The 26,437-nt window shown below is 42.1% G+C and overlaps 3 protein-coding genes and 1 pseudogene across 6 annotated transcripts in view; 1 reads left to right on the forward strand and 3 right to left on the reverse strand.

Annotated features, from left to right (window-relative positions):
- Positions 1–539: 539 nt before the first annotated feature.
- LOC308291904 (GTP-binding protein 4-like) lies at positions 540–9,272 on the forward strand. 2 transcript variants are annotated; one of them, XM_080734046.1, is made up of 6 exons: positions 540–596; positions 1,724–1,893; positions 3,353–3,476; positions 4,894–5,041; positions 5,821–5,892; positions 8,221–9,272. In XM_080734046.1, the coding sequence occupies exons 1-3, from the start codon at positions 549–551 to the stop codon at positions 3,450–3,452; spliced, it is 318 nt and encodes a 105-aa protein (XP_080590172.1). In that variant the 5' UTR covers positions 540–548; the 3' UTR covers positions 3,453–3,476; positions 4,894–5,041; positions 5,821–5,892; positions 8,221–9,272. The 2 variants fall into 2 exon arrangements, with proteins under 2 accessions (XP_080590172.1, XP_080590171.1); XM_080734045.1 differs by having other exon boundaries at positions 3,353–3,463.
- A 2,656-nt stretch (positions 9,273–11,928) lies between these two features.
- LOC308291903 (C-type lectin 1-like) lies at positions 11,929–16,251 on the reverse strand. 2 transcript variants are annotated; one of them, XM_080734043.1, is made up of 4 exons: positions 16,164–16,251; positions 13,886–14,224; positions 13,175–13,272; positions 11,929–12,162 (listed from the first exon to the last, which is right to left on the reverse strand). In XM_080734043.1, the coding sequence occupies exons 1-4, from the start codon at positions 16,234–16,236 to the stop codon at positions 12,022–12,024; spliced, it is 651 nt and encodes a 216-aa protein (XP_080590169.1). In that variant the 5' UTR covers positions 16,237–16,251; the 3' UTR covers positions 11,929–12,021. The 2 variants fall into 2 exon arrangements, with proteins under 2 accessions (XP_080590169.1, XP_080590170.1); XM_080734044.1 differs by lacking the exon at positions 11,929–12,162 and adding an exon at positions 12,577–12,677.
- A 1,835-nt stretch (positions 16,252–18,086) lies between these two features.
- Positions 18,087–26,437, reverse strand: part of LOC308290997 (death-inducer obliterator 1) — a gene marked incomplete at its 3' end in the record, with an annotated part of 62,564 nt that continues 54,213 nt past the window's right edge. Inside the window, exons 17-19 of the mRNA XM_080732910.1 lie at positions 20,154–20,323; positions 18,302–18,367; positions 18,087–18,134 (exon numbers count right to left, since the gene is read on the reverse strand). Coding sequence (XP_080589036.1) covers positions 18,087–18,134; positions 18,302–18,367; positions 20,154–20,323 — 284 coding nt within the window. The remainder of the gene's footprint in view (positions 18,135–18,301; positions 18,368–20,153; positions 20,324–26,437) is intronic.
- Positions 23,732–26,196, reverse strand: LOC308291898 (exocyst complex component 2-like; annotated as a pseudogene). Its single transcript has one exon. The product of its transcript is annotated as an exocyst complex component 2-like (transcript).

A 26,437-nucleotide genomic window follows, 5' to 3' on the forward strand; every position in this document is an offset into this window, starting at 1 on the left:
GGCGCTGAAACCACTTTCAAAGTAGGCCGCCTACATGTATTACATTTTGATTTTATGATGGGGTCATAACAGTACTGTACTTATTACAATTTTTGAGGAATTTGTAATTTGCTTGAATATTTCCCATTTTTACTTTTGTAATATCTCAGAGACAGATATTACTTTAATGCTTTTTTTTTTTTTTTTTTTTTTTACTCCTCTACTTTTTTGGTTTTACTTTAGTTACTAGTTAGGCTACTTTGTAGATTAGATTATGATTATTATTACAAAACCATAACATTACCACTTCAGCCCTGTATCCATTTCGGTCATTTGAAAATAGCAGATCTACAAGCTCTCAATGCTTCGCGATGTGAGGTATTGTGAGCTTGTAGATCTGCTATTTTCTATATTTTCCAAACTATATGTGTTCCACACATTTCCACCAGGAGGCAGTGCAGGGACAGTCTTACAACCCTATGCTTACAACCCGCTCCCTCCCTCAGCTCCTCTGTGTTCCGGTCAGAGCAGCATTCCTTCCTTCTCCCCAGTGCGGTCAGCAGATCAACATGGCACTTTATAACTTCAAGAAGATTATGGTGGTTCCCACCGCAAAGGTACGTTTTTCACTCAATTTGGCGTCTCAGAACCCGTCGGAGGTGATACCGCTGCCTTGGTTTTGTAATATAAACAGTTTGTATGTGGTTTAGAGATGCATGTGAGTTGTCAGAGCTCAGCTGAGACACAGACACGTGTTGTGGTAGCTGCTAGCTAGCCTAGCTACAGCTAGACATCATCCCCACACATGTTAAAACATGTGTTAGTTAGCTGCATTAGTATATAGGCTGGCCCCAGGCTAGCTGGTAGCAGTTCATTACTGTGGAAAACAGACACCAGGCACGACATTTCACAGAATAGAACGTTAGACAGTAATTCTCTTTCTGCACCAACAGTGCTAAACTAAGTGTAACTTCAAAGTATTGTGTAGCATGCCATGCTGTCTAATGAATATTTACAGACTGAGTGGGAACAGTGGCCTTTGGCTGTGTTAAACTGGTAATGGAGTGTAGCTATGGTTTAAATCCCCGATCGGGTATTGATGTTGAATTATCTTGTGTATATAATAGCCACACACATACACAAACACACATCAATAAAGATCCTGTGGCATGCTAACTGCAAACATTTAATTGTGATACTCAGTTTTCAAAATTGTGTTCCAACTGCGTTTCAGTATTGGTATAGGCCTACATACTACGATTAAAAATGAAGTTATTACACCAATTGTGGGTGTCACAGCTGTCTGTTTTTTGTCCACTTATGACTAGTTAGTTATCAAGGTTATACTTTATTATTACATCTTTTTTACGGGTACTTCCTACAGACAATGCAACAGCATAGATAGATAACAGTAGCAGAATAATGACATCAAAACGTGAAATGATTTAAAGAAAGGAGTGCAAAAAAGAGCAAAGATAATTAAAAAGAGCATAACCAATAACCAGGCAATACCAATAACATTTTGGTATATTATATGCCAACAGCAGTTATGAGCTCACTCCTATGCTTGCAAAATGTTGGAAAACTGGAAATTACAGATGTAAACTCCTTTCGAGATTAAATGTAAATCATCTGACCATGACATAAAGTGGTAGCTGCTGTTATGCTACTGCATAGTTGTTCACCGGGGCAGCAACAAGCATCATTGTCACCCATCTAATGCTGCTCTCCTTCCTCCATACAGGATTTCATGGACTTGACTATATCTAAAACGCAGCGGAAGACTCCCACAGTGGTGCACAAACATTACCTGGTCCATCGCATTCGACGCTTCTACATGCACAAAGTCAAATTCATACAGCAGAACTACCATGACAGACTCAGCCAAATCCTCACCACTTCCCCAAGCTGGACGTAAGTTAAATTAAAACACACAAACTCTACCCCTCTCTCCTTTTTCTACCTTTCATGTGAGTGGTTAAAGGAGTAGTTTACCCCAAAAATAACTTCTTTTCTATCGATTACAAACCCCATGGAGACTTGGATTCATGGATATATTTTTGTTTTTGTCGCATTCCTAATCCAAAAAGACAGCTTTTTTCACTATGGAGATCAAATTATTGAATATTCAACAACACCCTTGCTTTGCTGGGCTTGTAGTCGTGAAGTTACAGCTGCTGTTGTAGTGTGAGACAACCGATGTTAACGAAAGCCTTTCCTGTTCAACAGGGGCTAAAAGTAATCGGAATAAAAACTTCCGGTCGCTTTATTTTTTATTTTTTATGCTGAGATAACAAACATTCCATACCTCACAGAAACCACAAGGTGGTCAGTACCTTGTAAGTTTTGTTATAAACGAAAAGCTTGTAATGATGGTGAGTTGTCTGGTCTATGATGATAAATCATGCACCAAATGCTGAAATTGTGATGTATAACTTAACGATTATCTGAGACCAAGACAGTTTTTAGATGTTTACAGTTTACACCAACGCTTCAATGCTTGTGTGAAATGTATTGTCTTAATACCTTGTCTTAAGTGTGCAGGTTACCATCAGAGTATAAAAATATCTTTAAAGTTCTATGAAATGGACTTGATTATTCTGAGGTATTTTAACTTAGAAACACATGGAAGATGAAAAACCTTCAATACAGCTCAGAAAGACTGAAGAAAAACTAAATATGTCATTCCTTCTTAATCTCATGTCACAGGTACATGTTGCATGAGTGTGTTAAGTTGTAGACCCACAGTCATGGCATATTTGAAACTATGATGAATCTTATGTTCAGTTGACTGCCGGCTAACTATAGAAGCACATTGAAGACCAAATAAGTAATCACTAAGTAAGTAATCCCTCTGGCTTACTGGTCCAGGCACATACCACATAGGCATTGCCACATAGGCATTGATGCCTGACGGCGTCGCCGGTTCGATTCTCGATCCGGACGGCCTTTGCCGCGTGTCACTCCCCATCTCTCCCCCCATTTCCTGTCAGCCTACTGTCCCATCCATTAAAGGCATAAAAAGCCCAAAAATTACCTAGCATTCACAAGACTTGACTGACTTGAACTTTGAAGTGAGTTTGCCGATGCAAGGAATTTGAATCTGTTAGTTACGCAACCATAACACATTATTTAATGCATCGTGCATTACAGAATTGTTAAAGATTTACAGCAAAACAACCAACAGTTTTGAAATTAAAATAAGGAAATGCAGGAGTAGGTCCCTTCTTGTACAGGGAGCACATGGTTCCGCTGAGAACAGAAACCATTGCTCTGCACTGATGGGAGCATGCATGCTGAAATGTAAGAAGTTTTGGCTGGAAGCTACAGTATACATAATGCAATGGAATGAATTGTTGTTTTCCTCCTCCAGGTGTTCTCCTACGAGGCCACGGACGCAGCTGAGGACCAGGAAGAGCCAGCCACGTACTTCCTGTCTTCCTCCTTCGAAATCATCTTACAGAAACTGCTAGAGACCAGACAGGTCAGACAGACGGGTCAGACAAACTCCCATACAAAAACAAACCTTTTTCCTGTTTTCTCAACCATTCCTGTTAACGTCATGCTTTAAAGGGGCAGGTCACCCAAAATAAAAAAACATAGAGGAATAAAACAAAACATAATTCTTTAATGGAGTGCCATCTATCTATCGAAATTGCTGGGCTTTCTGCCATCATTCCAGTACAGCAGAGCTCAACATCTCTTTCCAGAAATCATGACACTGTTACTCTTGTTACTGGGATGCCGACGACGTGCCAACTCGTCAAACTCTTTGATGTCTCCCGGTGCCCAACAATACAATAGGATGGTAGTTTGTATTGTGAAACAGTTTGTGAGACCAAACACTTCTCTTATGAATAAAAAACGGCCTTAAACCTTTGTTTTAAAAAACAAATACATAAGTGTTGATTTACCTAATAAAAGTGTCATACAGAGTGTCTGCAAATGTACCTCCTCCAAACAATCCATACTTTGACCTTGCTATGACTTGTATGGATTTGATGAATAGTTTTGTCGCAAAATTGATTTCACCCAAGGTGGTATTAAAAATGTATTTTTTTCATTACAAACCAGACGAGTATTACAGAGGAGACACTCTGTTTGGCAATAGTGTCTGCAAAAAAAAGTGTTTATTTAGTTCATATCTACAGTTATTTTCTGACTCACCAAAAATAATAGATAAAATATGAAATGTATATATGTATGTCTTAACTTAAATGGAGCACGTATAAAAATAAAATTAAAATGTTACATAAAATGATCACGCTGTAGTAATGCTAACAAACCGTGTAAGTGTGTCTGGTCTGTGATGATAAACCATGCACCACGCTGAAAGCTGATGTATAACTCTTACCATTGTATCTGAGACTTACACACTACGTTCTACAGCAAGCTTGGGGCATTAAATATGAAATTCGGCACACTGGATGAATGTAATTGACAATGCGATAGCACTTGGGCAAGTCGGCAAAGCATGCGCAAATTTGGCCTTCAAAGTATTTGTGCTTTTTGAACCTGGCTTCTGTTGCAGGTGACACGTCAACTATGAAGTTATTAAAATAACCAAACAAATTACGCTAGTGGTTGGCATTGTGACACACTTGTCTCTTTATTAAATCCATAAAAGAATGGAGGGGAAGAGCTTGTCTGTTTGAACCTCATGAAGCAAATCCTTTGATTGTTGGGTTGTTAAGCATGCACCGCTTGCTTTGCTCCTAAAAGTTCATATTAAGATATTGGAGGTGGTCTGGCATGCCTTGCTCGTTGACAATGACTCAAGATGTACTTGATAATAGGCCTACTGCCGACCATTTCCCCAAACGTACAAAGTTAAATTATAATGCATTAAAATCAACGTCCTGGGCTTCTTGAACTTTAGTCAGTTGGCCTGACACTGATGTTTGTGTGTTGCAGGCCTGACGGCCACCAGAACAACCTGCACTCAGCAGCCTATGAGGCTCTGATGGAGATTGTCAAGACAAGCACCAAGGATTGTTACCCTGCTGTCCAGAAGACCGCCCTGGTCATCATGGAGAGACTGCAGCAGGTCCTACAGATGGAGGTAAGAGGGGAGGGAAAGGACTCAACAGATGGAAATCGAGAGAGTGGTTGGGCCGGCAATATGGAAGAAATTAATTAATTCTTTTTTCAAAAATCTTCAATAATAGAAGAAATGGAACAGTATGTCATGAGCTTCTACTGTGGACGGCTATTTTCAAAAAAGTTAAAAATAATTAAATAAGTGAAAGTACAACATCAAATGCTCACTTGAACATCATTATAATGATACAAACAAACCGTGTGTCTGGTCTGTGATGATAAACCATGCACCACGCTGAAGCCTGATGTATAACCCTTTACCACTTTATCTGAGACCTATACAGTACGCAGTTCTTCCTACGGCACTAGCCAGCAAGCTGTGCGGATTGCAATGCAAATGACAAAAATGCAATGATGCATGGATGTCTGTGAACTGTGCCTTGAGTCGATGTCGAATACACACATTTAAAATCAGATCTTACTCCTGAACGATGGCAGCAGCTCTGTCCTGGCTCTCCCTCCGAAGAAATCCTCCCTCTGCTGCTGTCGTGGTAGCATTTGAGCATCTGTGCTGTGACACCATTTCATGTCTTAACGATGTTAACATCCTGTCCCCTCTCTCTCTCTCTCTCTCTCTCTCTCTCTCTCTCTCTTTCTTCTCTCTCTCTCTCTCTCTCTCTCTCTCTCTCTCTCTCTCTCTCTCTCTCTCTCTCTCTCTCTCTCTCTCTCTCTCTCTCTCTCTCTCTCTCTCTCTCCTCTCTCTCTCTCTCTCTCTCTCTCTCTCTCTCTCTCTCTCTCCAGTCCCACATTCAGAGCACCTCAGACAGAATCCAGTTCAACGATCTGCAGTCGTTACTGTGTGCTACACTACAGGTCAGAATACACACACTACGGTCCTCTCCCCTTCTCTAGTGTTGCAACGTGCAAAATTACACTTATTTTGGATCCAGTTGACTTGAAATTTAAATGGCCATTAATTGAGGTGCACGACTTTTTAGTTTGTTGGTTTGTGGCTTTTTTCTGTGAATTTAGATTTTCAGCTCATGTAAACAAGCTGCTGGTGCTAGAACCATGAAACAAACTGGAATACCTGGGGCCACATGTATGAACGTTTGCACAGAATCCTGGGTTTCTTTCTGGGTTCCTGTGCAAACGGCTGTCATTGGCATCGTTACCAACATCCAGGGATTTTCTTTGATGGACATATCGGCCCATTTCATTCGTAATTATTTGCACCAGCAAGGAAAGTGCATTGAACCTATGAGGAATATCTTAATTCATTCAACTATAATTGGTGATAAAGTAATGCATTCATATTTGTCCTCCTTGAGTAGAAGACTCCAATTAAAATGGATGAATGTTGCTATCCAAGCCAATTTTATTGGACCAAAACTCACTGCCTAAAAGTCTGCATATAAAATGATAAACCGTGTAAGTGTGTATGGTCTATGATGATAAACCATGCACCACGCTGAAGCCTGATGTATAACCCTTTACCACTATCTGAGACCTATACTCACTTTTTCCCACGGGCTCTGCAATCAAGCTGTGCAGAATGCAATGTATTTCCAAGTCAGCGAAATGTGCCTCAAGTCGAATACACCAAAAAGTAGGAACGTGAATGTTGCTATTACATTTTTATTTAACTCGGAACAAAGACTATTATACTTGTTCATTCACCATCTGATGTCAAGTTTCCCTTTCATACATGGTGATATTTGTGTAGATAGTTCCTCATAGTCCTTATCCGCTCACCATTGATACATATGGCCCCTGGTGGAGTTATTATTATTCTTTTTTTTTAATCTGCCAGATTGAAAAGGCAAATGGTCCCATCTGCTGTATTCAACAAATCAATTTAAATATGAAAGATTCAGTTAGACGTTGTCATGTGCCAGCTGTTTTGGCTGGTTTTGGTTTATTGATATATACATTTGATTGTGGTCTTGGAAGTTTTAACCGGATTTGAAAAGTGCGTTCTAAGCAGCTATTGTTGTTGGTTGGTATTACAAAACCAAAATCTTGCAATGTAATCTATCAGTGGTTTTGGACTGGTACATGAGCCCGCTGTGACGTTGCTTTGCAGAATGTGCTCATTAAGGTACAGCACCAGGAGGCCCTGCAGATCTCTGATGTGGTGATGGATTGCTGATGGCAGATCTACAAGCTCGCAGCGCGGCACTCGGTGCCGCGCTATAAGCTTGTATATCTGCTATTTGCCAGACCCAGGGGGTCGGCCTACAAAAGGCTTTGTCGGTCTGTCGGTCGGTCGGTCGGTCCCTCTTTTCCTCAGTGTGCCTGTGTTTGCCTCTGACTGCTCATCTGCCCCTCCCTTCCCTTGCTCGGCTGATTGCCTTGAGTGCCGTCACCTGTACAGGACCAGCTGAGTTGAGTTGGCTGACGAGCTGCTGACACTATAAATTCCTCAGCCCATCTACAAGCTCAGAAACATTTCCAGCTGCTCAGCCTATACAATCCTGTGTGTTCATGTGTTAGTTCAGTGCCATACTAGTGAAAACAGCCGATCTACAAGCTCTTGCTATTAAGTGTTGAAAATGTTCCGCCCCAACTCTGTCAGAGTTCCGCTTAAATTTGTTAACAATACAGGCTCTCCTGATGAGCGCAACCTTTGTTTCGTCAATAGCCCTGTGCAGGCTCTAATGGCTTTCACATCCACTAAGGAATACTTCCTTAAGTTGCATGATTCAGATCTGGTAAACAAGCCTGTCACTAATGAATTTAAAAGAGTCCTTCAGACTACAGGGGGGGGGACTGTGTCTCTGGCAGTGCTGAGGACTGTCTCTGTCCTCTGTCTGTCTATCACCCCCCCCCCCCCTTCCCCATGGATCAACACCTTATTGTGGTGGGGAGGTTTGCGTGCCTTAAGGATCCCACGAGCTATACCAGCTGGAGTCTTGCACTCCTGCCAGCGTCACGCTTGCCGGACAGGTCAAAGGAGAGAGGCCAGACTAAGATTGATCCACCCCCCCCCCCCCCCCCCCCCCTTCCTTGCATTCTGATTTTCATTGCGGGTCTGGCAGAACCAGGTGACCTGGTCTAGTTTTCAATAGTCAAAGCATAAAATCATGGTTAAAGTGGTTCAAATCAAACGCAACGTGGGCGGCGTTCGTCTCTTTTAAGTAATCCCTGATTCCGTGTTGAGAGGCAGTGGAGGCTTGACGACTTGTTTTGATTTCTCAGATGGCAAGGAAGGTGAAGAAGATGATGAAGTCCCAGCAGAAAGGCATGAACATGGAAGAAAGGTGACCGACTCATCTTCAACCTCAAACCCAAACACCTCCTGGCAGCGAAGAGGAAATCTGGTACCAACGACTGCAGATAAACACCTCCCCCAACCTTGTCTCTGTACGGTCAGGCTCTGGAGACTCACTTCTTTACCAGGACACCTACGTATGTCTTTTTTCATGAGCCTTTCCCTCATTCAGAGTTCAGACCCAGCTCTTGTCCCAAGAAAGCAGAACCTATGCGGCATGTTTGACATTCTTCCTGAGGGGCGTTGTACAGTATGTGTGATGTTGGGGTGTCTATGGAGGGCCGTGGCAACATCACTACACTCTGGTCCTGGGGACACGGAGTGCGTCTGACTTGCTGCCAAATCTGGGAGTAAGTTAGACCAGGGACACCAGATGAAGGCAGTGAACTAGCTGTAGAATAGAAGATTGTCCTCTGGGCTGGGGTTGAGAACAGATGGAAAACTGTAGACCCATTCTTCCAATAACTTATTATTATACTTTGTTGTACGGAATATAGCGAATATAGCATTGTTTGTGTTGTGTAATAGTTTAATTTACCAATCAAATACAATGCCCTCTAACTTATAACTGAAATTCATCAGTAATGTTTGCGGACAGGGTTCCCACGGTCATGACATTCCTGGAAATAATTTTAAGTTAAAAAAAATGTTTTCCAGTGCTGGAAAAGTTTTGGAATTGATCAAGGGTCCTGGAAGGTCCTGGAAAAAATGTCTAAGCATTGTTTTGGTTATTGATTTTGTTAACTCATTTACTGCCACCATAAATCGATTTCGAGGGTTCCCTGCATCGATTTTCTTACCTTTTGATGTGGGCACGTGTGTGTCCATCGTGCACGATCCGCATGCACGCCACGGTTCGTTTGCGGAGTGCATGCTTTATTTTTGCTACTCTGCCTGTATTTGGACAATGCACATAGGAGTAAGAGACTTGTTATTGCGCTGAATGATTGTTATAGTCCTGGAAATTTGTTTAAATATTCTGGAAAAGCTTTGGAAATTCATTGGTAAAAATGTGTGGGAACCCTGTGCTGAAGTAGCGACATGATAAAGTGGTGGTTGATGGATGTTTCCAGCACACCACATTTCTTCTGCAATATGACTCGACATCTGGGAAGTCAATAAATAATATCTTAACTAAAATGACCGTTTGTGTCTCTCAATATTGTCCTGCAAAGGTTTGCTATTTGTGTGGTTTTACAAGTCGGGAATGATGAGGATTTAGTTTTCACATGAAAATTGTATTATTTGCGGGCACCCACTGGCCTAATGGTCCAGGCGCATACCACATAGGCATTGCCACATACAGTAGGCATTGATGCCTGACCGCGTCGCCGGTTCGATTCCTGATCCGGACGACCCTTGCCGCATGTCACTCCCCATCTGTCCCCCCATTTCCTGTCAGTCTATTGTCCTATAAAATAAAGGCATAAAAGCCCAAAAAACACATCTTAAAAAAAAGAAAATCATATTAATCGCAAGTTAAAACAGAAGATTACTTCTTCCAGCAACACTTTCAATGGGACAAACCTGGTTGTGGATGTCTCAGACAGGCCACGTGGTCCAAGAGGCACAAGGACACAGGTTCACATCTGACCACTGCCTTGGCCTGCATGTCTCCATTCTCTGCTCCTGGTCTCGTACATAGACCGTAAAAATTAGTTACGCCCATATACTCTACAAACGGTAAATTATGCCTATTTTGTAGGGGTGTAACAATACATTTAATGGCGATACGATACACATCACGCTTTTATTTGTCTGTAAAAAGTGCCCTTTCCAGACCATGAATGCAGTTTTTACTATGGTGAAAGAAATGCAAATCCCCTCTTTCCAAGCCATACCTGAAGGCAGCATTCAAGAGAATTACCTTGTCCAAACTCTCCTGAACTTGAATGCAGCATCCTATGTTGAAATAATTGCCTTCTCTTGTGTAGAATTCCATGCCATTACGCCACATTTCCAGTATTCACTTGATTATGCGTAGTTCAGTGTGGTATCACGCACCGAATTTCAGATTTTTTATTCTGTGTCTTTTTGTATCATTGAATTGTATAATCGACTGATGAACAAAGGACTTGTTAGTCTGACCTATTATATAATTGTGGAACATATCTTCCCTTTTGAAGGTAGCAAAATGAGTGTGCTAGTCAGGACACAAGAAAGGAATGTCCAGCTGAATACATTATTCAGTTAACAGAGCACACTGCACACCTGTCCAATATTAAAAGCTTTTATAATAGTTGAGAAAGGAGAAAATAAGAACAGAATTATACAGATAAGTGCTATGAATTCAGTTGTCATATTAGTGCAGTGTCAATTTATTCCACAGGATGGCAGTCTAAGCACATGTTACAGTCAGGAGGCGATCTAATCAGAACCATTAGCTCTCATGCTGTCAAGACCAACTTGAGTAGTAGTTTTGTCTTTCCAACAGTGGGGTCGGAGGTGTTGGTCAAGGTGGAGTAGAGTAGGCTACCAATAATTTGTCAAGACATTACCTTGCTGTACTCTGATAGAATGTTAAGCAGATTCTTCTGATCCCAGCTGGTAACACCGTGCCTCAAACAAACTGTCCAAATGGACGGAAGAGGAACTGTTTAGGCTTTTTAAAAGAAAGACCATGGTCTAGCCAGGCTTTTATTTTTCTTCCAATCGCCAGAATAAAAGCCTGGGTTTCCGAGGCTAGGGCCTTTTGACTCAGAGAAGAAACCAAAAATACACAGGGAAGACATATTTGCATAGAAACATAAAAAACAAAAGGTACAAAACTATGGCAGCACCTCTAACTTCCAGTTGGCAAAATAATTGAAAGAATAGCTTCAAGATAACATTTTCTGTTACTGCATCATCTATTTCTCGCTTCAAATATTTTTTTAAACATTCTTGAGTACAATGTTTAGTTGTAAATGACAGGTTGTGTTTGTTTACATGTTGGATACGGCACAAAATTCAACCAAGCCGACGGGTAATAATGAACATTAGTGAGGCCTTATTATGAAGATGTAAAATGGGTGAAGTTGTACGTCCAGGGTCTTCAACAGGGGGTCCGGGACCCCTAGGGGGTCCTCAGAGTTACTACAGGGGGTCCTCCAAATCTTCCAATCCTTTTCATATTAACAACTTGAACCCTAGTGTCCTTATTCTGAAAACTAGACAAAAATAGCAGATCTACGGCGTTGTGAGATTGTAGATCGTCTGTTTTTGGCAAAGAGGTTTGGTGTAGAGGGGAAAAAGAGCAGACTAATAAGTAAGTTCAAGTAAAAGGTCAAGTTTATTAGGTAATGCCGGGCTCAAGTGGTTAAATATCTGAAAACACAAATTGACATGTATCCAAAATACACTGATGATTGTGCTGTCGAACGATGAAACTACCGTATTTTCCGGACTATAAGGCGCACTGTCAATGAATGGTCTATTTTCGAACTGTTTTCATATATAAGGCGCACCGGACTATAAGGCGCACATAATAGACGATACCATTGCGTTATGCATCCAACAGATGGAGCTGTGCTAAAGGGAATGTCAATGTCAATGAATGATCCATGTATAAGGTGCACTGGACTATAAGGCGCACTGTAGTTTTCTGAGAAAATTAAAGGCTTTTATAGTCCGGAAAATATGGGTATATGGAATCTATGAAAAGGTTGTGGGGGTCCCTGCTTCATCTCTCTCTCAACTAAGGGGGTCCTTGGCCTGAAAACGTTGAAGACCCCCCTGCTTTAAGTGGTTTAAAGCTCCCTCTTTGTTAGAACAGGCTTCCTCTCTCGTTTCTTCTTCTTCTTGTCTTCCTTGTGGAAGATCCTTCCATCAGCCTGCTGCACCCACCTCACTTTGATGTCTGCTTTGATGTCCTTCACTTTCTGCTGCAACTGAGAGAGACAAAGCAGAGTGATTCTCATGAACAGTGTCTGGTCAGCAACCTGGGCTTTTCAGCAACTTATGTGACGCACACGGAACTGCTTTGCCCCTATTCATGCTTCACATACCAGGAGGACAGTACTGCCCAGCTGTCCTCCGTGGCGGAAAAGCGGGGCGAAGTGGATTTACTGTTAATCCCAATAAAATAATTCTATTTAATACATGACGTGTTTTAGATGATAAATAAACCGTGCAACGAGGAGGCGCAGCGATTGGTGCGTGCATTCTGTAATTCATGTTGATAACGGAGCCTCAAAAGTCCTACTGAAAACTGAAGGAATGGCCTAAACATTCACTTTGTAGATCACATTGGATTGCTGTGGTGGAGCACAACACCTACCATCAGGCAGCTCCCAGTATTTACTGCACAACTTGCCACACCTAAGCCAGGCTACTCATTCACTGAGTTGGCAGTGACCGGGATCGTACCCATCATAATGCATGCATGTTTATCGCACCAGTTTATCTATATAGGGGGTGTGCATAAAGCAAGTTCAAATCGGCTTTGAATCTCTAAAATCCTGAATACAAGTCTATGCCAGGGGTCTCATATTCCACCTATATGTACATTGTTATTCATCCACTTTCAACCTGGTCTTCTAAAAGTTTGCATAGTACATGTTATTTCAAAAACAGTATTGTAGGAGGTTTGTCTACATTGTTGCTGGTGGTCCTGGCATGAACAGCAGACATTGAAGCTTATGCTTTCACATTAAGCAAACCTTATTTGTGAAATATTCAACATGCATAATAATGAGATGCAAAGGTATACAGTACATGAAAGCATAATCATGAAAACCCATTTTTAACCTTCATTTTGGTCCTCATTAATGCTCACTGTAGATACTGTAGAATGGAACCATTTTAGTCTACTCACTATGTGTCTCAGAGATTTTTTGTGGACAGTTCAGAAACCTGCCTACCAGTGACATCATCGATTAATTATCAATACATTGATTATACCTGCTCCAAAATGGCGTCCTGTACTGCAGGGTCGTTCACATCCAGGGAGGAGTGTATGGTCAGTTTCACTCTCAACACTGGTTTCTTTACTGGTGCAGCTTTAGAGGAGAAAAATCACACACAGTGTGAAGTGAGCGATGCTATGAGCAAGTTAATTTCAATAAGCGTGCTGTGAAGTTTGGCCAATGTGGGTTGGGGTGGAACATACATTCAAACAGATGCAGGACATACTGTACGTACAAACAGACAAAGCCAGATGTAGGAGCGGTTTCATTGATTAGATTCCACCATTCCAGATACTAAGGAGGAATATTCTTCATAGTATAATGAAACTTTTTCTTTTTTAATAATGTTCTTACTTATATCTCTTGACCAGAATTGAAGGATAAAACATTTTTATCTTGACCGCCTTCATCTCATCCTATCCTTGTTGTTGTAGTGGATTTATTCTATATAGATAACCTTTATAGACTGACTGACCAATACCAACACACTACTGATTCGGAATGTTACAACTGGATAGTAAAGTATGACACATTACCATTATACCTTTAGATTTCATTTGACTTAATATTAATCTAAATATGTTTTTACTGGTGCCAAATCTTGCTAGCTTGGCCCCAGTAGAATATTAATTTAAGGCGCCCAAAAACCTTGAACCACAGCCCTTTATAGCCAAAGTAAAGCATGAGTTATCAGTTATCAACTTACCACCGTAGCAGATGAAAGAAGCTTTCTTGTGACATGGCTTGTCCTCCCATTTGGACCCACTGCCAAACACCATGGCAGTACATGTCTCCAGACCATTAGGTTGCCCACTCTGCCATTGCCTGAATGAGGAGTTGCTACCATCGGACCACTTCCAGGAGCCTTGGTACAGACCGATCCAGAAACCAAAGTTACTCTTGACTCCATTCAGTATCTTCTGGATCTCCTGGTTCTCATCCTGGTTCCTCACACTGGCCAGGTCTGTGTGTTTCTCCCTGCACTCCCTCTGAGCCTGGGCCCATGTCAGTGCCTTTTTAATGATGATGTATTTCCTTGTCAGCTCTGAAAGTAAACTACAGTGAGTTCCTGCACAGAATGAACACACTAAGCCTTAGTGACTAAGGCAGTGATTCACAACATATTTATTATTATTATTATTATTATTTATTTTTTTCATTTCAAGGACCCCCGGTTTGTTATGCATTAGGCCACTGATCCCCATTTGATAATGTCTTATTTTTTTGTCCCAGCCAGGCAAAAGGTGTGGTCTAGGGCCTAGAAAATGTTTCCTCCTTTTCTTCCCTCCGTCTCTGAGCAGTTCATCTCTGGCACCTGTGGATCGATCAGCGTGAAACTTTGCATGCACACACTCCCTGGAGGGAAAGGAAAAACATCTGCTCCAAATCTTTCACATCGTCCTGTTAAAGCGCTACCAGGAGACAGATTTGCAAAACACATTTGTTGATATTACTCTTTTACAGATTTTGTCCGCACATTGTACAGCGCGGGAGCAGACCTCCATTCAGAAACACCCCCACTTAGAAACATCCCCATTCAGAAATACCCCCACTGAGGTTAGGGTATAGGGTTAAGGTTAAGTTTAGGTGACACCTCCATTTAGAATAATCCAGTAATTCTATTTTTTTTACAAAACGTACGATTTAACACTTCAGCTTCTCTAAAATAGTCAACCTACAAGCTCACATCTTGTACATTGGCTATTCTAGAAGTTCAAGATGTTTACTTTGGTACAGTACAGTTATTTTGATGCCAATACATTATGCTCTTATACTCAAGTAAAATGTGGATTTATGTACAGTAACATATGTAACCTATGGAATGGAAACTCACAGCCACCCACCCGGATCCACTTGCAGATTATACCAGTGTCAGTCTACCTTGTATGGATTATGCGGTCGACATGCACGCACTGACATTTTGCATGTTAATCCCATGCACAGTGCAATATTTTGGGTTTTTTAGCACCTTAACTAATGTCCATATTAACCCTCTAAGGCCCACGGTTGTAATATTACAACGTTTGTATTTTATCCAAAAAAAGGTTTAAATCATTTTATTTTAGCTCCCCCTACCACCTAAACACCACCATTGGATTCTATTGTTTAGTATTACAATGCCATTGGCCACAATATTTGCATATAAATACCCCCCACAGGGGCTGACATTCACACCCGCCACACCCGCTGAAATTCCAGAGTTTTGACGAACAACATCTCACTTTTTCATGGAAGCTATACCTCACAAAAACATAAGTAAAATGCCTGTACTATTTTTTTTGGTGATCATTAGAATGTCTAGAACATGTACATATTTTATTATTGTGAAAAATATCCCCCATATGTAAATTAGAGCATGATTTATGATTTTTGATTTATGGCTATAAAATCTTACAAAAACATTTTTTTGAAAAAAACATTACATTTTCCTCTGAATAGGACTCCTACAACACCATCTGATTTTTTTCAATTTTGTATTTCAAGTATTTCTTAATGCGGGCCTTAGAGGGTTAAGTATATCATGCACTGCTGCTATGCCATAAGCATATCATGTACATAAGTACATCCAACCATCCATCCTCAACCGCTTATCCGGAATCGGGTCGCTGTGTTAACAGTTCCAACTGAGATTTCCAGAGTTCCCTATCCTGAGCAACTTTATCCACTCCCTCCGGGGTATCCCGAGGCGTTCCCAGGCCAATATGGAGATGTAAAAGTATACTTACTGTAGATACATGAAGTATATATTAAAGGACAACTTTGTTTTTTTTACAACAAGGGTTCATATTTTAGTTTGTAATTAGAGAAAAGAAAAGATGAGTGTCAAAATGTTTTCATTTACTGCTTTCTATCGTTTTAGCAAACTGGGCAAAAACATAATTTCCGCCCGACTGTTCCAGCCTGGTGAAGTTACTGTAATAAACACAGGGTCATGCCTATGTTCCCTCGACCCTATGTTCCCTCAACCCCAGAACACATCTCACCTCCGTCATCGAAGCAGATTGGAAAGCGCAAATATTCATGGTTGCGAGCTTTCCATTCACCATTATGATACATGACGGCACACAGTTTATCGCCTGGTTCACCAGGAGCCCATTTCCTGAACTTGTGTTCCTTCAGATTCAGATTCCTTTATTTACCATTGTGTATCACACATAGGAATTTGCTTTGGTAACATACAAGTGTGCATTCAATATTTTTTTCACAAATAACATGAAACCAACAAACACAAAACACCGTGCAGAAATAAATAATAAATAATATAATATAAAGTGCAGTAGTGTTCAGTAGTGCGACATCTTTGTAGAAGTGTTCGTCTGCCAGTGACCATCTCCCACTGTTGTACAGGCCTATCCAGACTGCCTTAAAAGAAATGACATGAAGATCATTAATCTACAGTATTAGCAAACATTCAGTGAAAATAGCAGATCTACAAGTTTGTAGATCGGCTTGCAGATAGACTTCACACTGGACACCGCACTCCCTCGAGTCATCTTATTAACTTCAATTCAAGTTTTAAACAATTCTTCAAATTGTATTACTGGGGAAGACTGTAACACTGTCCTACATAAACAATTCCCCAAGAGCTAAAACATTTTTATATAATCTTTCAGGTATATATTTCACACTAACCATTCTAAATAAATGTGTTTTTAACAATTTCTCTTAACTCTTTTTAGTCAGAAGTGTCTGCTCTCAACACAGCTGATTTCATTTCTTCAGCACTTAAATGTTACCTTTATTTTCGACGTAATTTTAATTATATTTCTACTGTATTTTTGTTGTCCTTTTTACATGTGTTTGCTCTGAGTCTTAGGGATCTATTTTGATTGTCTTAAGTACCAGCTCTTATGCCTTAACTTAAAGGACAACTCCGCCCTAAATCACTTCTAGGCTCATTTTCCTACTTATATTGATCCAAAATGACTGTCCATGGGGTCTATTAGGCACAAATGCTCCAGTGGGCCAGTTTCCCCCGCAGAACCCAGCAGCTCATAGCATAGAGTGGAACCTATAAGCCTATCACTTTTACACTGTTTGTTGCGTTCAAAAGTGATTTGTTTTTTCATGAATATGTTACTATTTGTCAATACAAACACATCCATGCCTTGGTTGTCCCACACAAGCCACCACAATCTCATAAATAATGTTTTGGGGTGAGCGTTCGGCACAACTGCCAATCAAAGGGACTGTACTGGCCAATCACAGGGCATCTTTTCCGGGACTTGGTAAAACACATACAAGCATAACATCTATTTAGCAGAGTGTGATGGCTTTTGTGGGACAACGATGGCATGGATTTGTTTGTAATGACAACTAGTAACATTCATGAAAAATAAAAACACTTTTGACCGCAACAAATAGCGTAATAGCGCTATGAGAGCTGCTGGGTTCTGCTGGGGAAACTGGACAACAGGGGAATTTCTGCCTAATAGACCTCATGGACAGTCATTTTTTTCAGAGTTCCCTATCCTGAGCAACTTTATCCACTCCCTCCGGGGTATCCCGAGGCGTTCCCAGGCCAATATGGAGATGTAAAAGTATACTTACTGTAGATACATGAAGTATATATTAAAGGACAACTTTGTTTTTTTTACAACAAGGGTTCATATTTTAGTTTGTAATTAGAGAAAAGAAAAGATGAGTGTCAAAATGTTTTCATTTACTGCTTTCTATCGTTTTAGCAAACTGGGCAAAAACATAATTTCCGCCCGACTGTTCCAGCCTGGTGAAGTTACTGTAATAAACACAGGGTCATGCCTATGTTCCCTCGACCCTATGTTCCCTCAACCCCAGAACACATCTCACCTCCGTCATCGAAGCAGATTGGAAAGCGCAAATATTCATGGTTGCGAGCTTTCCATTCACCATTATGATACATGACGGCACACAGTTTATCGCCTGGTTCACCAGGAGCCCATTTCCTGAACTTGTGTTCCTTCAGATTCAGATTCCTTTATTTACCATTGTGTATCACACATAGGAATTTGCTTTGGTAACATACAAGTGTGCATTCAATATTTTTTTCACAAATAACATGAAACCAACAAACACAAAACACCGTGCAGAAATAAATAATAAATAATATAATATAAAGTGCAGTAGTGTTCAGTAGTGCGACATCTTTGTAGAAGTGTTCGTCTGCCAGTGACCATCTCCCACTGTTGTACAGGCCTATCCAGACTGCCTTAAAAGAAATGACATGAAGATCATTAATCTACAGTATTAGCAAACATTCAGTGAAAATAGCAGATCTACAAGTTTGTAGATCGGCTTGCAGATAGACTTCACACTGGACACCGCACTCCCTCGAGTCATCTTATTAACTTCAATTCAAGTTTTAAACAATTCTTCAAATTGTATTACTGGGGAAGACTGTAACACTGTCCTACATAAACAATTCCCCAAGAGCTAAAACATTTTTATATAATCTTTCAGGTATATATTTCACACTAACCATTCTAAATAAATGTGTTTTTAACAATTTCTCTTAACTCTTTTTAGTCAGAAGTGTCTGCTCTCAACACAGCTGATTTCATTTCTTCAGCACTTAAATGTTACCTTTATTTTCGACGTAATTTTAATTATATTTCTACTGTATTTTTGTTGTCCTTTTTACATGTGTTTGCTCTGAGTCTTAGGGATCTATTTTGATTGTCTTAAGTACCAGCTCTTATGCCTTAACTTAAAGGACAACTCCGCCCTAAATCACTTCTAGGCTCATTTTCCTACTTATATTGATCCAAAATGACTGTCCATGGGGTCTATTAGGCACAAATGCTCCAGTGGGCCAGTTTCCCCCGCAGAACCCAGCAGCTCATAGCATAGAGTGGAACCTATAAGCCTATCACTTTTACACTGTTTGTTGCGTTCAAAAGTGATTTGTTTTTTCATGAATATGTTACTATTTGTCAATACAAACACATCCATGCCTTGGTTGTCCCACACAAGCCACCACAATCTCATAAATAATGTTTTGGGGTGAGCGTTCGGCACAACTGCCAATCAAAGGGACTGTACTGGCCAATCACAGGGCATCTTTTCCGGGACTTGGTAAAACACATACAAGCATAACATCTATTTAGCAGAGTGTGATGGCTTTTGTGGGACAACGATGGCATGGATTTGTTTGTAATGACAACTAGTAACATTCATGAAAAATAAAAACACTTTTGACCGCAACAAATAGCGTAATAGCGCTATGAGAGCTGCTGGGTTCTGCTGGGGAAACTGGACAACAGGGGAATTTCTGCCTAATAGACCTCATGGACAGTCATTTTGGATCAATATAAGTAGGAAAATGAGCCTAGACGTGATTTAGGGTGGAGTTGTCCTTTAAAAGCCTGTCCATACTGTATCCAACCACAAACCTTTCTTCTGGGAGTTCCAACTTCCTACAAGATACACTACACCACTAAGATACCCATGTACCTTATACTTCCAAAATGACAAAGATGTTCACAATTACAACACCAGAGGCAGCTCCACAGATCACGTTCAACCCAGATTTGGCTCAAATTCATTCTCCTGCTGTACCACTAATATGTGGAACGCCCTGCCGCCTTAAAGGAGTGTAAATCCCTAACTTTCTTTAAAACGGTCTGAAAAGTCACTTACAGGCGGCTGCTACTCAAAACTGGCAGACCAAAGACCAGATGGAGGGATTACATTTCCACACTGGCCTGGGAACGCTAGCAACGCCTTGGGATCCCCAAGGGAAAGTGGACAATGTTTAACTGTTACCCCCGCGACCCAATTCCGGATAAGCGGTTGAAGATGGATGGATAGATGGATAGATATATAGGAAGGAGGCATGACGAATAAAGTTATATACATTTTTTTAATACTGAAACACGCAACTTAAAAACTGTCTGGGGTGCACTCACATGCTTGAGGCCATGACCTCAAACATGTTTCACATGAATTAAAAGTAGCTGGGTGTAAGAAATGCGTAGATGAGTAAAAATATTTACTTTAGTCTTGGAGTCCACCGTATGGGTCAGTGTGTTGACGTCCTTCAGGGTGTGTATAGTAGCCAGGTCTGTGAACTTGTCCCTGCAGTACTGCTGAGCATCTGTCCAGCTCATCTGGTCATTTACGAAATGGTACTGATGAGAGAGACATAAGGACAGGCTCCACAGCCCTGGTAGGATACGACACAAACAATACAATGTACATGTTATTGTCGGCTACCACCGCAACTTTATTTATTCTTCTTCTATTGATTACTTTGTCAATTCACCAAAACATTTTGATATATCAGTGAATCGACACAATAGAATTCTAATAGATTTGTTTAGTATATCATTGACTGAAACGATTAGTTTGATTTGCAGCCCTATGTCTGCACATCTGAAAATGTATCTTTGAATTCAGTGGCAGACAAGGCCAAAACAAACTAACACCAAAGCAGAGATATGGTTTGGTTTATATTTAGGATGGAACAGAGGAGATATTAACAATAATAAAATATTAACAGTCATATTAACTTCTAATTAATAATCACAATAACAGTCATATTAACAGTTATATTAGCCATAGGAGACTAGCAGCACTTACCTGTTATGGTCACAATACACAACAGAGCTTGTGTCTTCATTGCATATTGCTCCTCGCTATACGTGTGACTGTACAGTAGATAGGGTTTTTTCAGACCAGGATTATCCTGTATTAATTTGGGTGACAATTGTCTTTATTTAAATGTTTGATAGCCTATGTCTTTCAAACAAAACATTCAAAGTGCTGCAGGCTCACGAGTCACGGCTGACTGCAAAGGGATTTTCATTTTTCATTAATCACTTTAACTCTAGCCACTCTTTTCTGGCAGGCTGTGAGTGATATAGCAGATCTGCAAGCATTGTGACGTGTCATTGAGCTTGCAGATCAGCTAGTTTCTGAAAACATATGTATTTGGTGCAAATCAGACTCAGTGGTTCCCAAAATTCAAGTGCCCACTTAAAAGTCCCGAAAGCGTTTGATCAAGACAGATCTGTCAGATTTCTCATATTTCATCCTGATTGGCAGCCAAAGTTTGCAGGTTTTGTTTTGAACAAAATGCCTCAAATCATGAACCAATTGCTGTGAAATGTTGCACGCACATTCGCACTACGTTGAGGAACAAATGACACAATTTTCACATAGCCTTATTATTGCGCCACCAGGAGGCCAATTTAGCAAGATAACAAATGTATATATAGTTCCTACAGATTTTGTCCAAACATCACGCAAATCAGTACACATCATCTCTATGGGATCTCTATACGGATCTGCCCGATCTTTCCTATTCCATCCTGATAGGCGAATTCCGAACATTGCTGACCCGCAATAACCTGACCTGGCGGAGACCTGTGCTCCGACGAGCACTTTTTCCTAGTTCTGCTTTCTTTCTTGTGTTACTTGCTTTATTATTGGGTGTTGACTTGAGTACTGACTTTTAGTCATTTGGAATTTGCAATCTACGTTTTAACTTTTGTTGTTAGTATATTCTTTTATGTGGACTCCAGGAAGACTTGCTACTCAAATCAAATGAAAACAAATGGAGTCATGTGGTTCAGATCCACTCCGTGAAGACTCATCCAGCCTATTTGAGGTTTGTTTATAACCAAATAAGTCTATGTACTCATTTGGATGAAGTTCAAATGAGTTTGAACTGTGTTTGAGGTCACGAAGGCAATCAGAAGGATCAACACTTTTATAATTGAATTGGTCCCTCCTTATATCAGTGTTTTGTTACACAGGAATTGTTAGAATTGTTTTGTCGGGTGGAAACCTTGTATGTCCAAAACCATTTGTTTTGTATTTATCATTTTAAAAATGATTTAAACTAGTGAAAACAGCCGATCTACAAGCACACAACGCCTCGCGGCGCGAGGCGTTGTGTGCTTGTAGATCGGCTGTTTTCACTACTTTTGTGCAATGGCCTTGTATGGTGAAGCAGGGCTTTACTTTGCAAAAAATTTACAAATTTGAAACTTGGAGATACAAGGTTTCTGACCAACAGTGACGATATCCCTCTTTTAAACGTTTTAACCCCACATTGTCTCCATGTATAAAAGAATAATAATAATAATAATAATAATAATAATAGCCTTAATCTTGAAATTAAACCACACAAACAACAAGCATTAGTTGTTTAGTTTAACCTGTTTTTTTATGTCTTTCCCTTTGCTCTCATGCTACTTCTATCCTCAATCCACTCGTGGAATCCTACAAAACAATGGATTATTTTTCCCATGAGGAAATATGGCTGAATAGTTCAGATATCGCTATTATATGGCAGATTATTATACTGGCTTCCTTTATAACAGGCCTGAAGGCATGTGAAGTTGTCCTTTAAGTGGTTTAAAGCCATAGAGTATATATATATTATAGAGAGCGGACCAGCCCCGCCCCTAGCTATCATTTCAATGTAAGTTGCTCAGTGGCGTTTGAAGCACCCGGAAGACTGCCGGAAGTATCTATATATTGCACGCTGATTGGTTGGCCAGACTTAGAGACCAAAAATGTAATTGGCCGAGGCACTGAGCAGGCGCACTAGGGTAAACATTAGCCTTAGCAGTTAGCATACGCACGCGCAGTAGCGTTTAATTCGGTTTAACTGCAGTTCCAGGTTTGACCACTAAGCTAATGGCTGCTTCAATGCTCTACCCATAGAGTTATAATAAGAATAGAGAGGACACCGGATATCCCCGCCCGTCCACTTGCATCGAGTTGCTCACCCAGCGCATGAAGCGTACTTCCACGTTTGAGACGCCCCTGAAACGTGACGTAGTGGGGCTTCTATTTGGCTTCTGTGACGCATTTTGCGTCATAGTTTGTGTTCATGGACGCGCTGGGGCTCTAATTAATGAACGAGCACTTCCGGTATGAACGCGCGTCAATACAAAGAAGCCTAGATGCGCATTCATGAGGTTCATGAATATAAGCCCCAACTGCAGTACCTCAAACGGCCACCATGTCCATTTTGCTTCAGGGCTCCCCCAGGGTTCTGGGGGCTTGTTTAAAGCTCCCTCTCTTTGTTAGAACAGGCTTCCTCTCTCTGGTGTCTTCTTCTTCCTTGTGGAAGATCCTTCCATCAGCCTGCTCCACCCACCTCACTTTGATGTCTGCTGGCACCCCCTGGTGGTCCCTCACGTTCTGCTTCAGCAGAGACACACAAAGCAGAGTGATTCTCATGAACAGTGTCTGGTCGTCATCATCATCTCATGGTGTGTTATACATGGTCAGGGGTGGATTACCACACAGGCCATGGGGCCCAAGAGTTCAGTCAGGAGGCCCAATAGCCAGAGCCTTTGCATGGTTGCTGTTATTGTCTCCACCAGTCCAAAAGCGTGGCAAAGACCGTTTTTTACACTGTCCATCTGCCTGTCCGTCCGTCCGTCCGTCTCTCCCTTCGCGTGCGGGGTGTGTGTGTGTGTGTGTGTGTGTGTGTGTGTGTGTGCGTGTGTGCGTGCGTGCGTGCGTGCGTGCGTGCGTGCGTGCGTGTGTGTGCGTGCGTGCGCACGAGCGTGTGCGTGCGAATAGACATAAATGTTTACATCTAATTATGTGTGTCAAAGTGCTTGGCCAGGTTGAGGAAGGTGTGCCTCCCCAGGTACTGGCAGTGCTGAGGACGATCAGCAGGCGTCGCTCTGGTGTGGGGCTAAACTCCTCATTAACACCGCTTAGCAGATCTGGAGAGGCCAGGTCTACCGACGTTGTGCTCAGTGCTCCCAAGCAGTCATTTCATGCCAAAGAAGGAGATCTCCTTCTTATCTCTATTTCCTAGTTCCGTGCTAATACGCTGATTAAATAAAAAGAAATGGGCTAGCTAAAAACCCCTAGCATCTAATGTGTTAATACCTGGCAGTCAATAAAAACCTTCATGATGGCTACACAGAGCTCAGAGGCCTGGGCCTGAGCCTGTTCCAGCTGTAGGACATTGATCTCCCCCGGTTTGTTCCTCAAAGGCTCTTTGAGTGACTGCAGCATTTGGACCATGTACTGTTCAAACCGGGCAGGCAGACTTGTTATTCCCAATCCCTCGTTATCAACAGCCCAGTCCTCTTTCTCAGCGAGTCTCTTGACAGTCTCATGTCATCTTCTGTGACATCATGTTGTAAGGTCATCAGGAAGTACAGCACTTTCAGGTCCAGAAGCAAGCCCTGGATCACCTGCAGATTAACACCGGGGATCTCTAAAGCAGACAGAGCTTCACAGCAACCCCTGACGGTGTGTATGATCTGAGTGAGCCAAGGACCAGAGAGCTCGGTCTTGTTCTCCCAGCCCTCATAGAAGCTCAGCTCCCCTTGGGCAACAGTGGCAGGAAGGATAGCCCAACCAACCAATGGGTCATCTCCGTGTCCGTCAGACCTTTCCACTGTCTCAATGAAGGGGCTCCCGTTAACATACGAGATCCACCTCCAGAAGTTTGTCAGCTGACCGATCACAACATCTGACAACTTCTCCACAAACGTCACCTGCTGGGGGGTCTCAAAGCACCAGGTACTCGGCTGTGACGTGCTCGGCCATGGCATGCGCAGGTTGCCTTCTCTCTTAAGAGAAACTGTGTGTCCGATCCTGGTGAGAGCAGAGGGACAAGTATCCCCCTCCATCTTCTCCAGAGATACGGCCCCAACTCTCTTTCTCTGGTAAATGTTGAACTCGTCTCTGCAGTTTTGCATGGACTGCAGGATCCATTTATGCTGGGCACAGATGCACTGCCACGCTGGGTCCCCAGGACAAATACCTGATGTATCTCTACTGGTCGTGCAGAGTGGACGGGGTCCGCAGCAGCCTTTCCAACAGCAGAGTCCTGAGTGAGTTGATCCTGTCCTCCACCTCCTCGTACACCTTTCTGAAGACGTGCACCTCGGTGTTGCCAAAAAGACATTTGGCTTTCTCATAGTCGCTGATCACAACATCGTAATCTCCCTTCTGGATATTACATTCGAGCGGCAGGTTGAAGAGAAACTTGAATCGCTGCAGGACGCTGAGTGCATTGCTTATTGAGTCAGCTTTATCCTTCTGCTGCAGAACCTCCTGGAACAGAGCGTCTGCGGTATCACTCACACTGTTGAGGACGTCCTCCAGAGGCTGTGTAATTGAGCTCGCCGCCCTCTCTGTTCCGTCGGACTCCAACCTCTGGTGGATTGCCGCCAGAGCGTCCTGGGCCTTGAAGAACATATTGAGGCCTCCTTTCAAGGAGGCCAGACTGACCTTGTTCTTCTTAGTGGGCTGCTTCTGTAGGTCCCTGGCCGCCATCTGCAAATGTTCCAAAGTGGTGCCTGGGTGGTTCTCTATGAGGTACCAGGTGGCAGAGAAGTTCTCACTGGTGAGGTCTCCACTCATTCCTGGGAAAGACATCTCCATGTCCTCCTGGGGGATTCTAGCCTGGTCTGGGTGGATGCCCAGCAGGTTGCTGGGTATCAGGGAGACGGGGATGCCTTTGTTGCGATCCATCCTCGTGTCTAAGTCCACCTCGTCCACCCACACAGCCGACTGGTCCAAGATACCGATCTTCTCCTGCCTGAGAATCACAAAGGCCACGGTGGAGGTGCCCCGGCCCCCAGACTTGGTGGTGACAATGATCTCTCTCTCGTCGTCCTTGGCGGGGCCCACACGGCACACTATCTTGCTGGCCGACATCCACTCTGATGTCAGCAGGCAGTTGTGGCCACAGATGAACAGGCCAAGGAGGTCTGCGGGGCCAGTGCCCAGGTTTTCCCCACGAATGGTGACTTTGGTCCAGGCTGTGCCCTGGTTAGGTGAGATGCCTGTGACCAGGGGCGGTTGGCCGGCACCAGACATATAGTCCTGAGGCCAATGGAAACACAGCTACTCACATTTTACAAATCAATCTTTGGAATTTAATTTACATCTTTCTCCCAAAAGAATCCCTCTCTCCCCTACTTGGTCTACGGTATTGACATCACTGATGTTGTCACCCAGTGTATGAATACAGGTAGTGCTGGACTACGCATTATCTGACCAAGCCATAGGTGTCCAGGCCACGGCCTATATAGGCTGTCCAGGCCTGTGTTAGTTACCATGATGCATCTTTGATGTATGACTCCATATTTGGGCAATGTGTCACAATCAACAGCCAATGAGAGACCAGCATTCTTCACAAGAGCGACCTGATATACTGTATAACAAGGTGCAGAAGAAGAAGAATTTACCTACGTCATCCCACAAGGGAAATTTAGTTTTCAGCTTAACCCAGCTGACCCCCAGTGCTTCGCACAAAGCGCGCAGGGGGAGGGGAGCAGTGATAGCT

This window comes from Nannobrachium achirus (genome assembly GCF_963921795.1).
Source record: "Nannobrachium achirus genome assembly, chromosome: 9".
Taxonomy (NCBI): domain Eukaryota; kingdom Metazoa; phylum Chordata; class Actinopteri; order Myctophiformes; family Myctophidae; genus Nannobrachium; species Nannobrachium achirus.

Coding starts and splice junctions, on each gene's coding strand:
- LOC308291904 (XM_080734046.1), top strand. CDS start 549: ATGGCACTTTATAACTTCAAGAAGATTATGGTGGTTCCCACCGCAAAG. Junction 597..1,723: donor TGGTGGTTCCCACCGCAAAG/GTACGTTTTTCA, acceptor TCCTCCATACAG/GATTTCATGGACTTGACTAT. Junction 1,894..3,352: donor ACCACTTCCCCAAGCTGGAC/GTAAGTTAAATT, acceptor TTCCTCCTCCAG/GTGTTCTCCTACGAGGCCAC.
- LOC308291903 (XM_080734043.1), bottom strand. CDS start 16,236: ATGTATCATAATGGTGAATGGAAAGCTCGCAACCATGAATATTTGCGC. Junction 13,273..13,885: donor TTCTTTCATCTGCTACGGTG/GTAAGTTGATAA, acceptor TCTCCTCTAAAG/CTGCACCAGTAAAGAAACCA. Junction 12,163..13,174: donor AGGACGCCATTTTGGAGCAG/GTATAATCAATG, acceptor TGTCTCTCTCAG/TTGCAGCAGAAAGTGAAGGA.